The sequence below is a fragment of the Rhipicephalus sanguineus genome, chromosome 8, assembly GCF_013339695.2.
Source record: "Rhipicephalus sanguineus isolate Rsan-2018 chromosome 8, BIME_Rsan_1.4, whole genome shotgun sequence".
In the NCBI taxonomy this organism is placed as follows: Eukaryota; Metazoa; Arthropoda; class Arachnida; order Ixodida; family Ixodidae; genus Rhipicephalus; species Rhipicephalus sanguineus.
Genome location: NC_051183.1, coordinates 28875424 through 28890123, shown reverse-complemented (window position 1 = coordinate 28890123; position 14700 = coordinate 28875424). Strand labels below are relative to the sequence as shown.

General features: G+C 46.9%; 1 protein-coding gene across 1 annotated transcript in view; it reads right to left on the bottom strand.

The window, feature by feature from the left end:
- Positions 1 to 470: 470 nt before the first annotated feature.
- LOC119403102 (ubiquitin carboxyl-terminal hydrolase 47-like) overlaps positions 471 to 14700 on the bottom strand; it is a 54511-nt gene continuing 40281 nt past the window's right edge. Inside the window, exons 10-13 of the mRNA XM_049418171.1 lie at positions 6773 to 6934; positions 4255 to 4403; positions 1012 to 1184; positions 471 to 716 (exon numbers count right to left, since the gene is read on the bottom strand). Of these exons, the coding sequence (XP_049274128.1) occupies positions 546 to 716; positions 1012 to 1184; positions 4255 to 4403; positions 6773 to 6934 (655 nt within the window). The 3' untranslated portion in view covers positions 471 to 545. The remainder of the gene's footprint in view (positions 717 to 1011; positions 1185 to 4254; positions 4404 to 6772; positions 6935 to 14700) is intronic.

Genomic DNA, 14700 nt, shown 5'->3' with positions numbered 1-14700 from the left:
ACAGTAGGCATTCTAGGATACCTTGAAATGACCAATGTTGCGCGCACAGTCGTTCGTTTCCGTACGGCACGGTTCAGGCATCCACCGAGAACCGAAGCGAGGCTAGAAATTGAGAAAGCCATGAGCACGGGGCCTGATTACGCTATCGCGTTCTACTCTTGAAGGTGAAGTTAAAGCGTCCTCCAAGTTTTCTTTTTCTCAATATGTAGGCTACATTGTATTGTCAATTCATTTGTATGCTTACAGAATTTATTTTATCCGATTCTGATGGGAGGCCATCCCACAGTTACCTTACACCTTGATGTACGTATTGTAGTTGTATTTACGCTAATAAAAATTGATTGATTGATTGATTGATTGATTGATTGATTGATTGATTGATTGATTGATTGATTGATTGATTGATTGATTGATTGATTGATTGATTGATTGATTGATTGATTGATTGATCAGGCAATGTGTGCGGGTGATCTCGTGCTCTTTATGCATGGCTGCCAGTTTGCACTTCGTGTTTCGGCGGCTCTGTGGCACACCCACGAGTGGTATCAGTACAGCTGGCAAGTGGGTCCCATGGAGGACTTGATGCACAGCGAGCGCACGTTCTCCCATCCGTGCCTAAGCTTCTTCAAGATCTGCGTCACGACAGCCATGACGTTGTCGGCCAGCTCGTAGGCGTCCATCTTCACGTGACCCACGGAGATGCCGAATGCCGGATCCTGCGCGTGACGAAACGATAACAAACTGAGGATGCTCAAGCTTCGCCTTTAAGAGGGGAACGCGATAGCGCTTACACTTTGAAATTTTCAGCGCACTACTAAGAAACGAAAGACGACGGTTACGGATCAGATATTTCTTTGTGTGTTTATTGCGTGTTTCTTTAAGCCAAGCCGGATTATAGTATATGCTAGCCTTATTTCGCATAGCACTCCAATTTGTTGCTATCGCATTCGCTGCTTCGCCCTTCTGGCGAAACTGACTTTTTCCCGGCTGAGATATGTAAATTTAACTTACCGTTTTCATCCACAGCATGGTGCTGCTCCTTATCTCGTTGACTACGTCACGCAGCGGTTGTCCCGGCAGAACCGGCGTGATGCACTTCCTTTTCTTGGCGAAATTTGGCCGCAAGATCTTGTTGAGAACCTTCATGTGTGCCTCGCGAGCCAGGAAGCCATCGTACCTCGCCGCTGCACCAGCGATCGGAACGTTACTCGAACAACGAATGCCCTATGACACTCTTTCGGGTTTGATGTAACAAAAAAACTGACAGACGGTTTGGCACCTGAAGTTGTACGGCTGGCTTGTCGGTGACTCATAGTATCCAAACGTATCGCGAATCCAAGACGGGACAAAGCGAATTACACATAAACACACGTACACGGCGCTAACTTTCAACAATACCGTTGAACGTTAGCGCTAAGTACATACGTGTGTTTGTCTCACTCGCTTTGACCCGTCTTGAATTCGCGATATGTTTGGATGTCATGGTTTGGCACCACCAAGCAATGTAGAATTGCGTGACAGCACATTCGAAAGCCCAATTTCGGACATCGTCCCAGCCAAATCTGGTCCGAGCCCAACTACGCTTATGAAGGGTCAACTTCGGCCAAGGTCATTGCAAGGTGAAACTTAGGGCGTGCATGTACTACACACGTTGGACATGTACAGCCGCCCGATCCTTTAACCTGAACGCGCGAGCGTCGACCGCCGAGTCGATCAGCGCCGTATAACGGAGCGCAGCGGCGAAATAAACGAGAATACGCGCGTGTGCGCTGTGAGCAGTCCTGCGCAGATGTCTTCTGTTAGGCTGATTCGGGAAACAGGCACCACCCCCGCTTCTTTTGAGCACCGTTATTGTCTTTTTTTTCTTTTTTTGAAAGCTGCCATCAAGTTCTGAAAAAGAGGTCAAGTGGTCGCTCTTGAGACGGATGGGATGTGGTGTACACCCGCTGATTATATTACGTGCGTATCAGCGTTTGTTTTCTCTCTCTCTCTCTCCTTTTTTTCTGTGGTTCACGCATGCACTTTCCTGAGACAAAAATGATATCTGCTACAGCAAGCCAAAAACGGACCAAAAAAGCAAGGACCAAAAACCAGGTGGGGTTGGGTCTGTTTCGCATAAGAGCCAGGCAGACGAAAGCTGCACCGGACTGTTCACTGCGCGCATGCGCGTTTTGTCGTTAATTTCGCCGCCGCGCTCCGTTATTTGGTCATTAAAGCGACGCAGGCGGCGCCACGCGGCCTTCCTCCGAAGCTGGTACACGGTGATGTGACCGGCGTTGAACGTCGCCTCGCCTTCATTCAAACATCTTTGCGTTTCTTTAGCTATAGAAAGTATCGTCTGCAGTGAAACTAGAGGGCCCGACGAGCTTTGCTCCTCGAGACGCGCACGCTTGCGAGATCGCCTCATCACCCCTCTCGTCCGCCATTTTGACCTACCGTTGTGCCGCCTATAGTTCCTGGAATGATCGAATACGGCGCTTATCGACTAGGCGGTCGACGCTCGTGCGTTCAGGTTAAAAACTCGGGCGGCTGTACTAAACATGTCCAATGTACCGTATCACGCATTGCCATTCATATCCCGCAGCGTCATTGCCAAACTGTGCATTGCTTGTTGCGTTACCACGCCTATCCATGACCTCACCGAGTCCAGCTCAAGCCTCGCCTTCTTTATGGACATCCGCGAAATCTCGACAAAGGTAGAGTAGAAGTGCTTAAAAAGTTACATCACTTATTACGGCAAATTATGTCTGCGTAAGTACGTGAGGTTGCCGAAGGTTCTTAAAAGCTGTCTGCGGAAGTACGTGAGGATGCCGAAGGTTCTTAAAAGCCGTGACGTCATATGAAGGCACAATGACGCAACAAAATTTGGCGATCTGTGACGTCATTATGGCGTTATGTCACGTGATGGCGTTACAGCATTCGTCGTTAATGGCGTAGGCCGTCTGCTTTGTCTGTGTGCGCTGCTCGTCCCCTCTCCACACGCCACTAGGTCGGAGACGATCACGTGGGTTCTTGCGCCACTTCATTCGCCTGCCGTGCTTCACTCAAGGGCACCAGAAAACGCAACACTTAAAGGAGTACGGACACGAACATTAAATTATTTCGGATTGTTACTCTTATTAAAAACACTGGTATCAGTAACCCTAAAAAGAGTATGATGTTGCTTGGCAATGCATCGAATATATCTTTAATACTACTACTACCTTAAAGAAACACTTTCGGTTTCGATATCGAAGGGGTGGTTTGTCAGTGACGTGTAAACTCGGTCTGACGTCACGAGGAGACGGCGACTCGTGACGTACTAGCCGCAGCTAGGCCATCTGCTGTCAGTCGCACGTGGTGCAAGTAAACAACGACGAGTGAATAGTCGTCCAGCGAGACAGCGATTTTTCCGACTTAGGCAGCATACTGGACGCAGGGTTCGCAAACTCAGTGGAACTGTGCAGACTCGTCATAATAAAATCCATTGCGGTGAACCTGGCTTGCGCGTGCTAGGCGACGAAAACTTCTAAATCGAAGTAGTATATTTGAAACTTCTTGTTTGACTACGGTATGGAGGGCGTTAAAGGGGCCATGACAGGGTCACCTAACAATTCGTGGTTTTCAGCGAAAAATAGAAGTAGAGGGTCTATTATGTCTCTACATATGTGGAAAGTGGACAGTAAAAGAATATTTCAGTGCAAAACAAGCCCTAGAAGTCGTCGGCTATAAAACCCGCCCACCACCGGCGACCGCCATTTTGTCATGGCGCCCGTGACGTCATGTGAAGCATGCAGCGGAGCCGTCATCTTCTACCAAAGTTTCAGCGCTGCAAATCATTCCATTTCAGTGCCAAGCGGAAAGAAGCTAAAATATCTCAATTTCACGCGCAGCTGACCACGGAACAATATCGTTCGCCGGAATGCAGACACTCGCACAGCAAGCTGCTTGTTGCGTCACGGCTCGCGAGTGTGCCAGTGTTGCCCGACTCTCAGGTGGCTCGCGTGTCTATAAAAATATCCAATTATAAGTTAAGTGCGCGGCCAAATGCGCTGAAATGTCGCCAGCTATTTTGTGAATGCACAAGGAATGACCCGCCTAACACAGGTTATGATCGGAAATTGGGAGTCATGAACCCTTTAACACTGCATACCAAGGAAACGAAAAATGTCCCTGTTGCGATGCCTCAAGATCTTGCCACTGCTTCTTTAAGGCTTTTGCCTTAAAAACGCTCTGCCTCACAATAAAGACGGGAAGCTAGAAAAATGACCTCACCGAGCCTTTTAATCCGCATGGGTCGCGCATGCAGTAGCTTGACCTCGTGAACACCGATGAAGTCGAGGTTGGCAGCCCGGGCTTCCTTGCGCTCTGCCTTCACGCCGATCAGGCAGCCGCGGAAGTCCGGCTTCAGGTAGTGCGGTAGCCTGCACAGACAGACGACAAAGTTCGGCTTAGAAGGACACTAAAGCGAAGCATTGAATTATTCTAAGCGGGTAAACTGTTCTTCCAATACTCTGCTCTCTCTAATTTCACCATCATAGGCTTAATAATTGAAGTTAAAATTAGTGCCAAAGTTTCATTTGTATATTTCCCGCCGAAATCTCGACATATGGGCGTCGGTGGGACGCGACGGGTTTCAAAGTTTTTTCTAGTTTATTTTTTTTCGTATTTTGTCCACGTTGGCTTAACGAAATTTCCTGAAACTTGGTACGTTCAGTCTTCAGCATAGGTCGGCAAAAAAGTTGGAGCTCACTCAGACTCACTCAACAAATATATTCTGCTCTGAGGGCTCACTCGGACTCATACTCAGCAAAACTTTCCTCAACCGAACTCACTCGGACTCAGACTCACTAAACTTTTTCTCAACCGGACTCACTTGGGCTCAAACACACCAACATATTAATCAGCCGGACTCACTCAGACTCAGGCTCGCTAAACTTTTTCTCAACCGGACTCACTCGGAATCAGACTCACTAAACTTTTTCTCAACCGGACTCACTCGGATCTAAACTCGCCAACATATTACTCAGCCGGACTCACTCAGACTCATGGCTTGACTTGAGTCTGAGTGGGCCTGAGTGAGTCGACTCATGAGTCCGTGAGCGTAAAATTACCTTTTTTCGATCTTGGTGTCAATGCTCTTTATTTCCAATATCTCACATAATCGGTGCTCTTCGATGCGCCTTTTGATCTTATACCTTCAAATACGAGTTATCAGTAATCCAGCATGGGCATTTTAACGAAATACCTGACTCAAACGAGATATTTTTATCAAGAACTTTCCGTGAAAAAGTCTGCGGGGGGGGGGGGGGGGAGGTCATGGCACCCTTCCAAATTCACGTCTCTGACCAATAAATATTCAGGTGGCGCATGAACGTGAGTGGTTTGGGATATGTGTGAATGGACTTTAGTATAAACGTAAGCCGATATAAGCCTGACAGTAATGCTGAAAATGAGTAGATAGGTCATAGGTCGGCAGTAAAACGTGGAGCTCACTCAGACTCACTCAAGAAATATATTTTGCTCTTAGGGCTCACTCGGACTCAGACTCACCAATATTTTCCTCAACCGGACCCACTCGGACTCAGACTCGCTAAATATTTCCTCAACCGGACTCACTCGGACTCAAACTCACCAAAATATTACTCACCCGGACTCACTCAAACTCAGACTCACGGGCCGATCTGAGTCCGAGTGAGTCGACTCATGAGTGATTTTGCCGACCTATGGTCTTCAGTGACCTTGGAGGAGAACGTGAATCATATTTTACCGACTATAGAACTATAAAGGCCCCAGAATAACTTGTCATTCTCTGACGTCACAGCGAGTTGGTGCAGGAATTTGAAGGTGGCGTCACCACCTTAGTTTCCTCTTTGCGCATTTGCTCGCTTACCAGATGTCTGTTCGCTGCAAGAGTTTGGCTCGTGAAATTGCGGAAGGTTGATTTACTCGAACGAGAAAAAAAGTGTTTTTCTTTTTAGTGGCCCCTAATTGGCGTAAGGTACATCGTACACTCCGAAACCTAGAAAGCAAACACCACGTGTGAAATTCTGGTGACATGCTTGCCCACAGGAGCTTTCAATGACTGCTCTCGAATGGAGCGGGAGGGGGGACATTATTATATCGTTACAATAACTCTTATACAAGCCTTCATAAAAGGGTGACTTCTAAATGACTAATAAATTGCAACTTACATGCACTGACTACTATTTCTCCAGAGCAAAAAGAAGTGCGCACGATATAGCGATATAGTCGAACCACGATATAGCGAAAAAAGAGGTAAATTAGTTGCAGTTCGTGCAGTGTAATCAATGTACGTTTTTAACAAACTTTGGGTCATAACGAAGCAATTTTCGTGTCAGATGCGGCTTCGTTATGAGGTTTTACTTTAGTTGGTGAGGTATAGTGGCCTGAGTAATAGTATAAAAATATGGGTCAAGGGCAACGAACGACATATACACAGGATGGTAGCCAGCTACCAACAGATTTTCTTTCCACCAAGGTGGTCTAATGGTTATGGCGCTCGACTGCTGAACCGAATGTCGCGGGACCGAATCCCGGCCGTGGCGACCGCGTTTTTGGGGGAGGAGGAAATGCTTGAGGCCCGTGTACTTAGATTTAGGTGCACGTGGAAGACTACCAGATGGTCAGAATTTTCGGAGCCTTCCACTTAGGCGTCCCTCATGATCATATCGTGGTTTTGGGACATAAAACCCCAACAATTATTGGAATTATTTCTTTCTGAAAGACATACAATAACCACATTCGTGATCCTACGTGTCAAGGTGCTTACTTAATGACCCCGCTGAGGCGCTTGTATTTCTGGAAGTTGTAGTCCTTGAGGCAGACCAACAGGTCGACCGTCTCCACGAATCTGCGGTGCTTCGCGGCAGCCGCGTGCAGCACTGCGTTGACGCATTCGTACACCGCCTCCCGGCTCAACCTTTTCAGCAAACTGCGTGAGTGCATAGGATAACTTGTTCATTCGATATCAAATGAACTGTTTATGATGAACAATCTTTGTCCTACCCCTTCCCTGCTAAACTTATTAAACCATGATGATTTCGATCCTTCGTGTAATCAAAATTGTTAAATTAACGCTTCGCCCAGCAGTTCGAAGATGAGAGAGTGGTTTCTCTCTCGCCTTCAGTACCCTTCCTACAGGCGCCTGCTCCTCCTCGCCACTTATTTCTTCATAAAACACATGGGCAATGTCAGCACTAAGCGTTGAGCACATCACACTCTGAAAAAAATCACAGCATATCCACGGAGTGAATGATGATGAGTGGGCGAAGCTGCGGAGGTTCATCGGTAAACCGTGAATCTTCCGTGAATTCTGCCCAGTACATCATCACCGACGTGAGATCGGGCGCGTTTATACTAAAGGTTCGATGAGTTATGACGACTTGCAGCTCACTTTAATTTTACATGTACGCTGTGAATTTTCATTGTTTAGAAAACCATTGCTTTAGAAAACACCTTGCGTCTTTCGTTAAGCAGCTGGCGTCTTTTTCGTTTTGCTTTAGAAACATCTGGCGTTCTTTCGTTTTGTTTTTACAAAACATCTGGCGTCTTTCGTTGGTTTATTTCATCAATCAACGGCGTTTTGAACAAAATTTTTATTGTTTAATCACGCACAGGAGAAATCTCACCAGGCACTACCTTGGAGGTAAACAATGGCTGCTAATGGGAATGAGAGACAGAAGAAGTCGGCTTTTAGCTAACACTTACACTTCTACAGAGACAGAAGAATTCGGCTTTTAGTTAACGCGCACGCTGCGAATTTTTTATTGTTCAACAACGCACAGGAGAAATCTCCCACCGGCACCACCTTGGAGGTCAAAGGGTAAGACTTGTTACTCACTACTACGAGCACGACGAGGGACGAACGGGTGCCGCCTTAAGGAGCTTCGCCCCTAAAAAAAGGGAGCGAGAATGGAGCAACGGGCTCCGTTCCTCCTTCGGGGCCACGACTTTCTCCTTTGCGGACGGTTTACTCGTCGCGCCCTCTTGCGGCAAGCGCCAAGGGAGAAACTTTTCTCCTCAACCACGTGACTTGCGCGCGCCGAGTTACGTCGTGATTCCGTGCTGCGGAGAGCGGACGCTTTTTCGCGCTCGCTCGGCAGTCTCAGACCAGATTATCCAGTGCTACCGATCTCGGCCAGTCGCGTGCAATTTCTTGTATACCTAGGATTGATGCGAGCAACACACGAGTGACGTTCATTGTTTTTGTTCTATGTGTTGAGTAACGTGTGTGGCGTTTTTTTTTTTTGCTTTTTTTATAGGCTCGGCGTGTGCGCGATGCGCCGCATACTTTCGTGTGTCTCGTGTTTGTATACGTTTGCGCACGATCTGCTAGTCATAAATACAGTAAGTCCCGCTTCAAAAAACAGTATTGTTTTAATGAACACCTTAGACTGTGCCCCAATAATTCAATTTTTTTCGGCGTTAACATACTTGGCAAGAGCACGCGTTTTACACAGCACTTATCAATAAAACAAGCAATATAAAGAAGCATGAAAGTTAATTTTTACAACATTTTAGCAAACGTGATACCACTGGACAGCGCATGCGTGAAAGTACGATAACGTATAATTGCTGGAGTTTGACGTGTCGACACCACCGTATGATTATAAGGCACGCCGTAGTGTGGGACTACGGATTAATTTCAATCAACTGGGGTTCTTTAACGTGCACCCGAACATAAGCACATGGGTGTTCTTTGCCTTTCGCCCCCATTGAAATGTGGCCGCCGTGGCCGCATTTTAACGTTAACCTGCATCATAATTGCACATATCTGAAAAATAAGTCAATGACTTCTCTCAATTAAGCCAAAATTCTCAATCACATGCGTTTTGGAATACGCATGCCATCACTGAGGATTAGGACGGACTAGTACTTATGCACACGTGCAGTATGTATCTCTCGTTCTCAGGATTTTGCTTTGGCGTGCGAAACTCAACACAAAATGCGCTTCTAATCTAATTCTAAATCTAATTCTAATGACAGCTGTGCACAGTGGGTAATCACTAACACTCTCACTCACTTTTGTGAAAACAGTATTCCAAATCCAACGCAAGACTAACCACCGCCACAACGACAACTACACAGTTGTCGCATAGTGACCGCAATTTCACACGCCAGGCGAATATCGTGACGTAAGAGTAGCAGAGCAGCATGTAGGTACAGCGTACTGAAATATTACAGAACACGTAGTGTGGGTAGCGTTCTTTTCCATAATTCGCGCGGTGTAGCGCCAGTTTCTCTACTCAAGTAATCGAGCTGCCGCGGCGCCAAGAGCCACTGACATCACTCTCGAAAGACCACCGTCCGGTGCGAGGCCATCTTGTCTTGTTTCTTCGCACGACCCGCGTTGTAATGTACGTATACACAAATGAGACGGCCGTACCGCATCAGAAGCATTGTCACTGAAGGGCTAGCAGTTGAACGAATCCATGCCCCATCGTCATACTTGTGGTCAACGCATAAATAGAATGTGAACCGATGTCAACGCCAAACCACTCAACGAAGTCGACGCGACGATGGCGACGGAGTCTGAACGGCATGTTGCTGATCTTGCGCCCTCCCACAGTAACTATTGAAAATAAAGAAATCAGAGAGAGAAATTTCATCTGTGGCCGCTGTCGGAAGATGGCGCTACTTCAAAATGTCATCGGAATGGTATGAACGGCTCTCAATGTGGTCGTTTTCGCAATAACTTATTCAACTCTGTAATTATATCGTTCATTATTATGCGGCTTTAGATTAACTGGTGCGCTTGGCTAAGCCATAGCTACTATTTAATAATGTCGGCGTATATTGTGACGCAGCCATGGAATCGTAAAGAGTTGAATAAAAATGACGCACCTTTGTGCCACCATGGTCCACTGTAATTCAGTGACTATATAAGGGCCAGCGCTTCTTAGAGGGGTATGTGTAAGCGTCTGTAGTGAATGGTTTTATACATGCGAATTAATTGTGTATGTATTGAATTCATTGTGTGTACTATGTATCTGCCAAGTGAACATGTGCGTATTAATAAAAGCTGCATGAACTTTCCGGTGTCCTTGAGTAATCCATGAATGGGCCTACCTTCCCGAAATGCAGTGTGCAGTATCAACGTACACCGCCTCTGACAGAAACAACTTTTTTTTAGTATTGTTTAATCCCTCTAGATGGCGCCAGCTACCACCTACTTCACGGCCGCGGCGCTCTCACAGCTCCACCTACTTATATGAAGTTGAACATCTATCTATCGAAACTATGCTCTGCTGCGCCGGGAGTGTTTTGATGCTACATAATGTACATTTTGGAGGCACAAACGCGTGGATAACGTCGCTACACCGTGTGACGCTTCGACAAATAAAGACAGCAAGCCTAACGTACAGTCTCCGGGTGAGAGCCCCTTTGCAGTATCCGTCTCTTTCAAAGTGAACGCCGTCTCGCTGGCCGAGCGAAATGTACGAGTTCCGTCGTTCTGTTTCGCGAGGTTTTCATCACTACAGGTTTGTCTCCTTGATTTTATTGTCATATCGTTCGATATTAAGCTCAGCGGGACCGTTTTTATGATTGCCAGTGCCGCATACTCTTTATGAGTCGAGAATCGATGCACTCGCTAGGCCTAAATTTATTGCTCGCTTCGCTGGCTTGGCGTCAGCCATCTTGATTTTGACGGTTTCTCCATTGAAAAGGGAGGAACGGTTTTTCCATTTGAAGACGAACATTGGGGACATCACCGTTTCTCCCTTAAAGGAGAGAGGGTCACTCCATTTTTTTAAGAATGCAGGATTTAGCGCTTCCCGGCCACACGCTATCTCCGCTTGCGCAGTCGAAAACGCACAAAACAAAGTGAAATCAGTTTAATCGCGCACGATAGTCATGCCAGACAAGACCGAACGGGCGTGCGACTGAATGGCAAAGCAGGGCAATACACAACTGATTCGCAACTTTCAGCAACTATAGGGGGCGCCACAAGAGATCCAATATGGCTGTCGATGCGGTGATCACCCGCACACACGGAGTGATCGCCGCATGTGTAGTCGCCGGTTGCTGCCGCTTGCCAGCTAGGATAATTTTCCACCGCATTGAACTTCCCATGCATGCAGTAGCTCACGCTTGAGAGCATAAACTGCGAGACGCACGGCACGATTTTGCATCCGACTTGACGTCCTACGCGCTGGTGTAGCAGCCGGAATGGGGATGTCTCGCCGTACGGGGTCGCCGGATCGGGCGTCCGGCGTGCGTCAAACTCGGCTGATTTTTCTCATCCACCCGGTCCGGCGATCGCACGGCCGTATAGCCATAGTGGCAGCAGCACGGGAGACAGGCAACGTCGTGCCGCTGCTCGGTATTTGCCGGTATCGCCGCTATCGGTGGCATCAAAAAAGATAGAGTGAACTTGGGCGTGTTGGTTAAGCATGATGAACCACACAGCGCGAGTAAACAACGGGGACACAGGAAGGGAACACACACAGCGCTGACTTACAACAAAATTTATTGGAGCAACATTTCACATATATACAGGGGATCAGCCAACCACTGCGCATGTCATAGCAGATAACTTTCTAATCAACTTGGAAAAGCCGACCGGAGAAATTGCAATTCTTTATTTGATAAAAATATCGACGGCGAACTAACACATTTGTCACCCAACCTTTGAATCATCTCTGCTTCAATTATTTCACGGACATATTTATTTCTATGTTTACAAACCACGTCAGCTTCCTGAAAGACTGGTTTGCACGTGCAGTCATTACAGTGCAGAGCGAGAAGGCCTCCCTGTCCTTTCGTGACATTGCTGGCATGCTCACGGAACCTTTCATTGATACATCGGCCCGTTTGGCCGATGTAATGTTTACCACAACTTAGCGGTATAGAATAAACTACGCCTACTGCGCAGTCTTGAAAAGGCGCTCGGTGTTTCTTTGCGCAAGAAACTTCTTCATCGATAGCTCTGTCTGGTTGAGTTAACCTACACAAAGAGGCCAACTTAAGCGGCGCAGAGAATACAGTTGGAACATGTGACTTCTGAGCGATTCGTTTGAGATTGTGTGCCACCTTATGAATGTAAGGGATGACCACTTTCTTCTTCGTGTTAATTGGTCGCGCCTCAGGTGGTCGCACCAGTTTTTTGAGCAGACCTTCAGCTACTGAAATTTGCAAATGCATCGGATAGCCCGCTAGAGATAAGCGCTCAGATTGGAGCTGCACTGCTTCTATCATTAGATGGGCACATGACTTTGACACAGCATTTCTGAAACAAAAACAAGCCACACTTCTTTTCACCAATTTGGAGTGAGCTGACTGAAAAGGCAGTAGCGGTTTACCGGCCCTAGGATCATACCGCCAACATACGTGCTCAGCACCAAAATTCAACAAAAATCAAGAAAGCGCAGTTTTCCATCAACCGGAAGTTCATGGGTAATGTTTAAAGGATTGAAGCAATCCCGAGTCATATGAAGAATGTCAGCAACATCTGATTCAAGTGAGGCGCAGTTAGACTGAAATAAAATCAAGTAGTCGTCTACAAATCTAAAAACTTTTTTAACAGGATTGAACAGAGCTCTGTTAAAAAAGTTTTTAGATTTGTAGACGACTACTTGATTTTATTTCAGTCTAACTGCGCCTCACTTGAATCAGATGTTGCTGACACTCTTCATATGACTCGGGATTGCTTCAATCCTTTAAACATTACCCATGAACTTCCGGTTGATGGAAAACTGCGCTTTCTTGATTTGTTGTTGAATTTTGGTGCTGAGCACGTATGTTGGCGGTATGATCCTAGGGCCGGTAAACCGCTACTGCCTTTTCAGTCAGCTCACTCCAAATTGGTGAAAAGAAGTGTGGCTTGTTTTTGTTTCAGAAATGCTGTGTCAAAGTCATGTGCCCATCTAATGATAGAAGCAGTGCAGCTCCAATCTGAGCGCTTATCTCTAGCGGGCTATCCGATGCATTTGCAAATTTCAGTAGCTGAAGGTCTGCTCAAAAACTGGTGCGACCACCTGAGGCGCGACCAATTAACACGAAGAAGAAAGTGGTCATCCCTTATATTCATAAGGTGGCACACAATCTCAAACGAATCGCTCAGAAGTCACATGTTCCAACTGTATTCTCTGCGCCGCTTAAGTTGGCCTCTTTGTGTAGGTTAACTCAACCAGACAGAGCTATCGATGAAGAAGTTTCTTGCGCAAAGAAACACCGAGCGCCTTTTCAAGACTGCGCAGTAGGCGTAGTTTATTCTATACCGCTAAGTTGTGGTAAACATTACATCGGCCAAACGGGCCGATGTATCAATGAAAGGTACCGTGAGCATGCCAGCAATGTCACGAAAGGACAGGGAGGCCTTCTCGCTCTGCACTGTAATGACTGCACGTGCAAACCAGTCTTTCAGGAAGCTGACGTGGTTTGTAAACATAGAAATAAATATGTCCGTGAAATAATTGAAGCAGAGATGATTCAAAGGTTGGGTGACAAATGTGTTAGTTCGCCGTCGATATTTTTATCAGATAAAGAATTGCAATTTCTCCGGTCGGCTTTTCCAAGTTGATTAGAAAGTTATCTGCTATGACATGCGCAGTGGTTGGCTGATCCCCTGTATATATGTGAAATGTTGCTCCAATAAATTTTGTTGTAAGTCAGCGCTGTGTGTGTTCCCTTCCTGTGTCCCCGTTGTTTACTCGCGCTGTGTGGTTCATCATCAAAAAGATGTGCTACAATTATTTTATCATGTTAACTAATTCCTAATTCAATAATGCGGTGCTTTCAGTGTGGCACTTATCCAAAAGAACGCCGGCGTCCAAGCCACTCGCGAGACCGGGAACCACGGTGCGAAGGCACCTGCGATGCGATCGCAGATAAACAGCGACACTGCAGGCCGTCTCACCCAACCGGCTCGCTTCGCTTCCACCGTTGCTCTTCATATTGAGGGTGTCGAGGAAAATGATTGCGTATGTCGACGCCTGGCAAAAGAGTACAATATCAATCGTGTTAGCAAAATTTGCTCACTCTACGGCGTGCTCGCGCTCGATCGCGGACGGCAGCGGCGTCTGCCCAGCAGCCGCTCGCCGGTGTCAGTTGCGGCAGGCTGTTTTGATGGGGTTTTCGCTCGCGAAGGCATAGTTTTATTGACAGTCGTCTTCTAAATTAAGCAAAAAAAAAGGGCACTCGCCTGCTGTTTTCCAGGACCGTGGTAGCGCAGTACGTAAGGTGTTGCGATGCATGTTCACGCGGGTTCGATTCCCGGCCACAACGGCCGCATTTCGATCGAGGAAAAATGCAAAAGATTACCTGCGTGCTTAGATTTAGGAGCACATTAAAGAACCCCAGGTAGTCGAAATTCATCCGGAGCTCCTCACTACAGCGCGTCCCATAATCGTATCGTGGTATTGGCACGTAATATCCGAGGAATTCAGTTGTGTCCCAAAATTCAGCCGATTTGAGAAGCACGATGGAAACCATCATTTTCTGTGTGACAAGCTACCCGATGCGCACGCGGATATTCCATTGCCTTTTCTGCCGCCGGTCCACAGGAAAACCAGCCACGTTTACGACGCCTTTCACAGTATACGGTTTGAGCATTTTGGCACGCAGTACACGCGATTTCTCTTGTGCTGTTTACCCATCACTGAACCGCAAAGGTTCCACAATACCGCACCAACAAAATGCATCGTAATTCACTGGCCACACGCACAACAAGTTGCAGGACACACCGACGACGAAGCT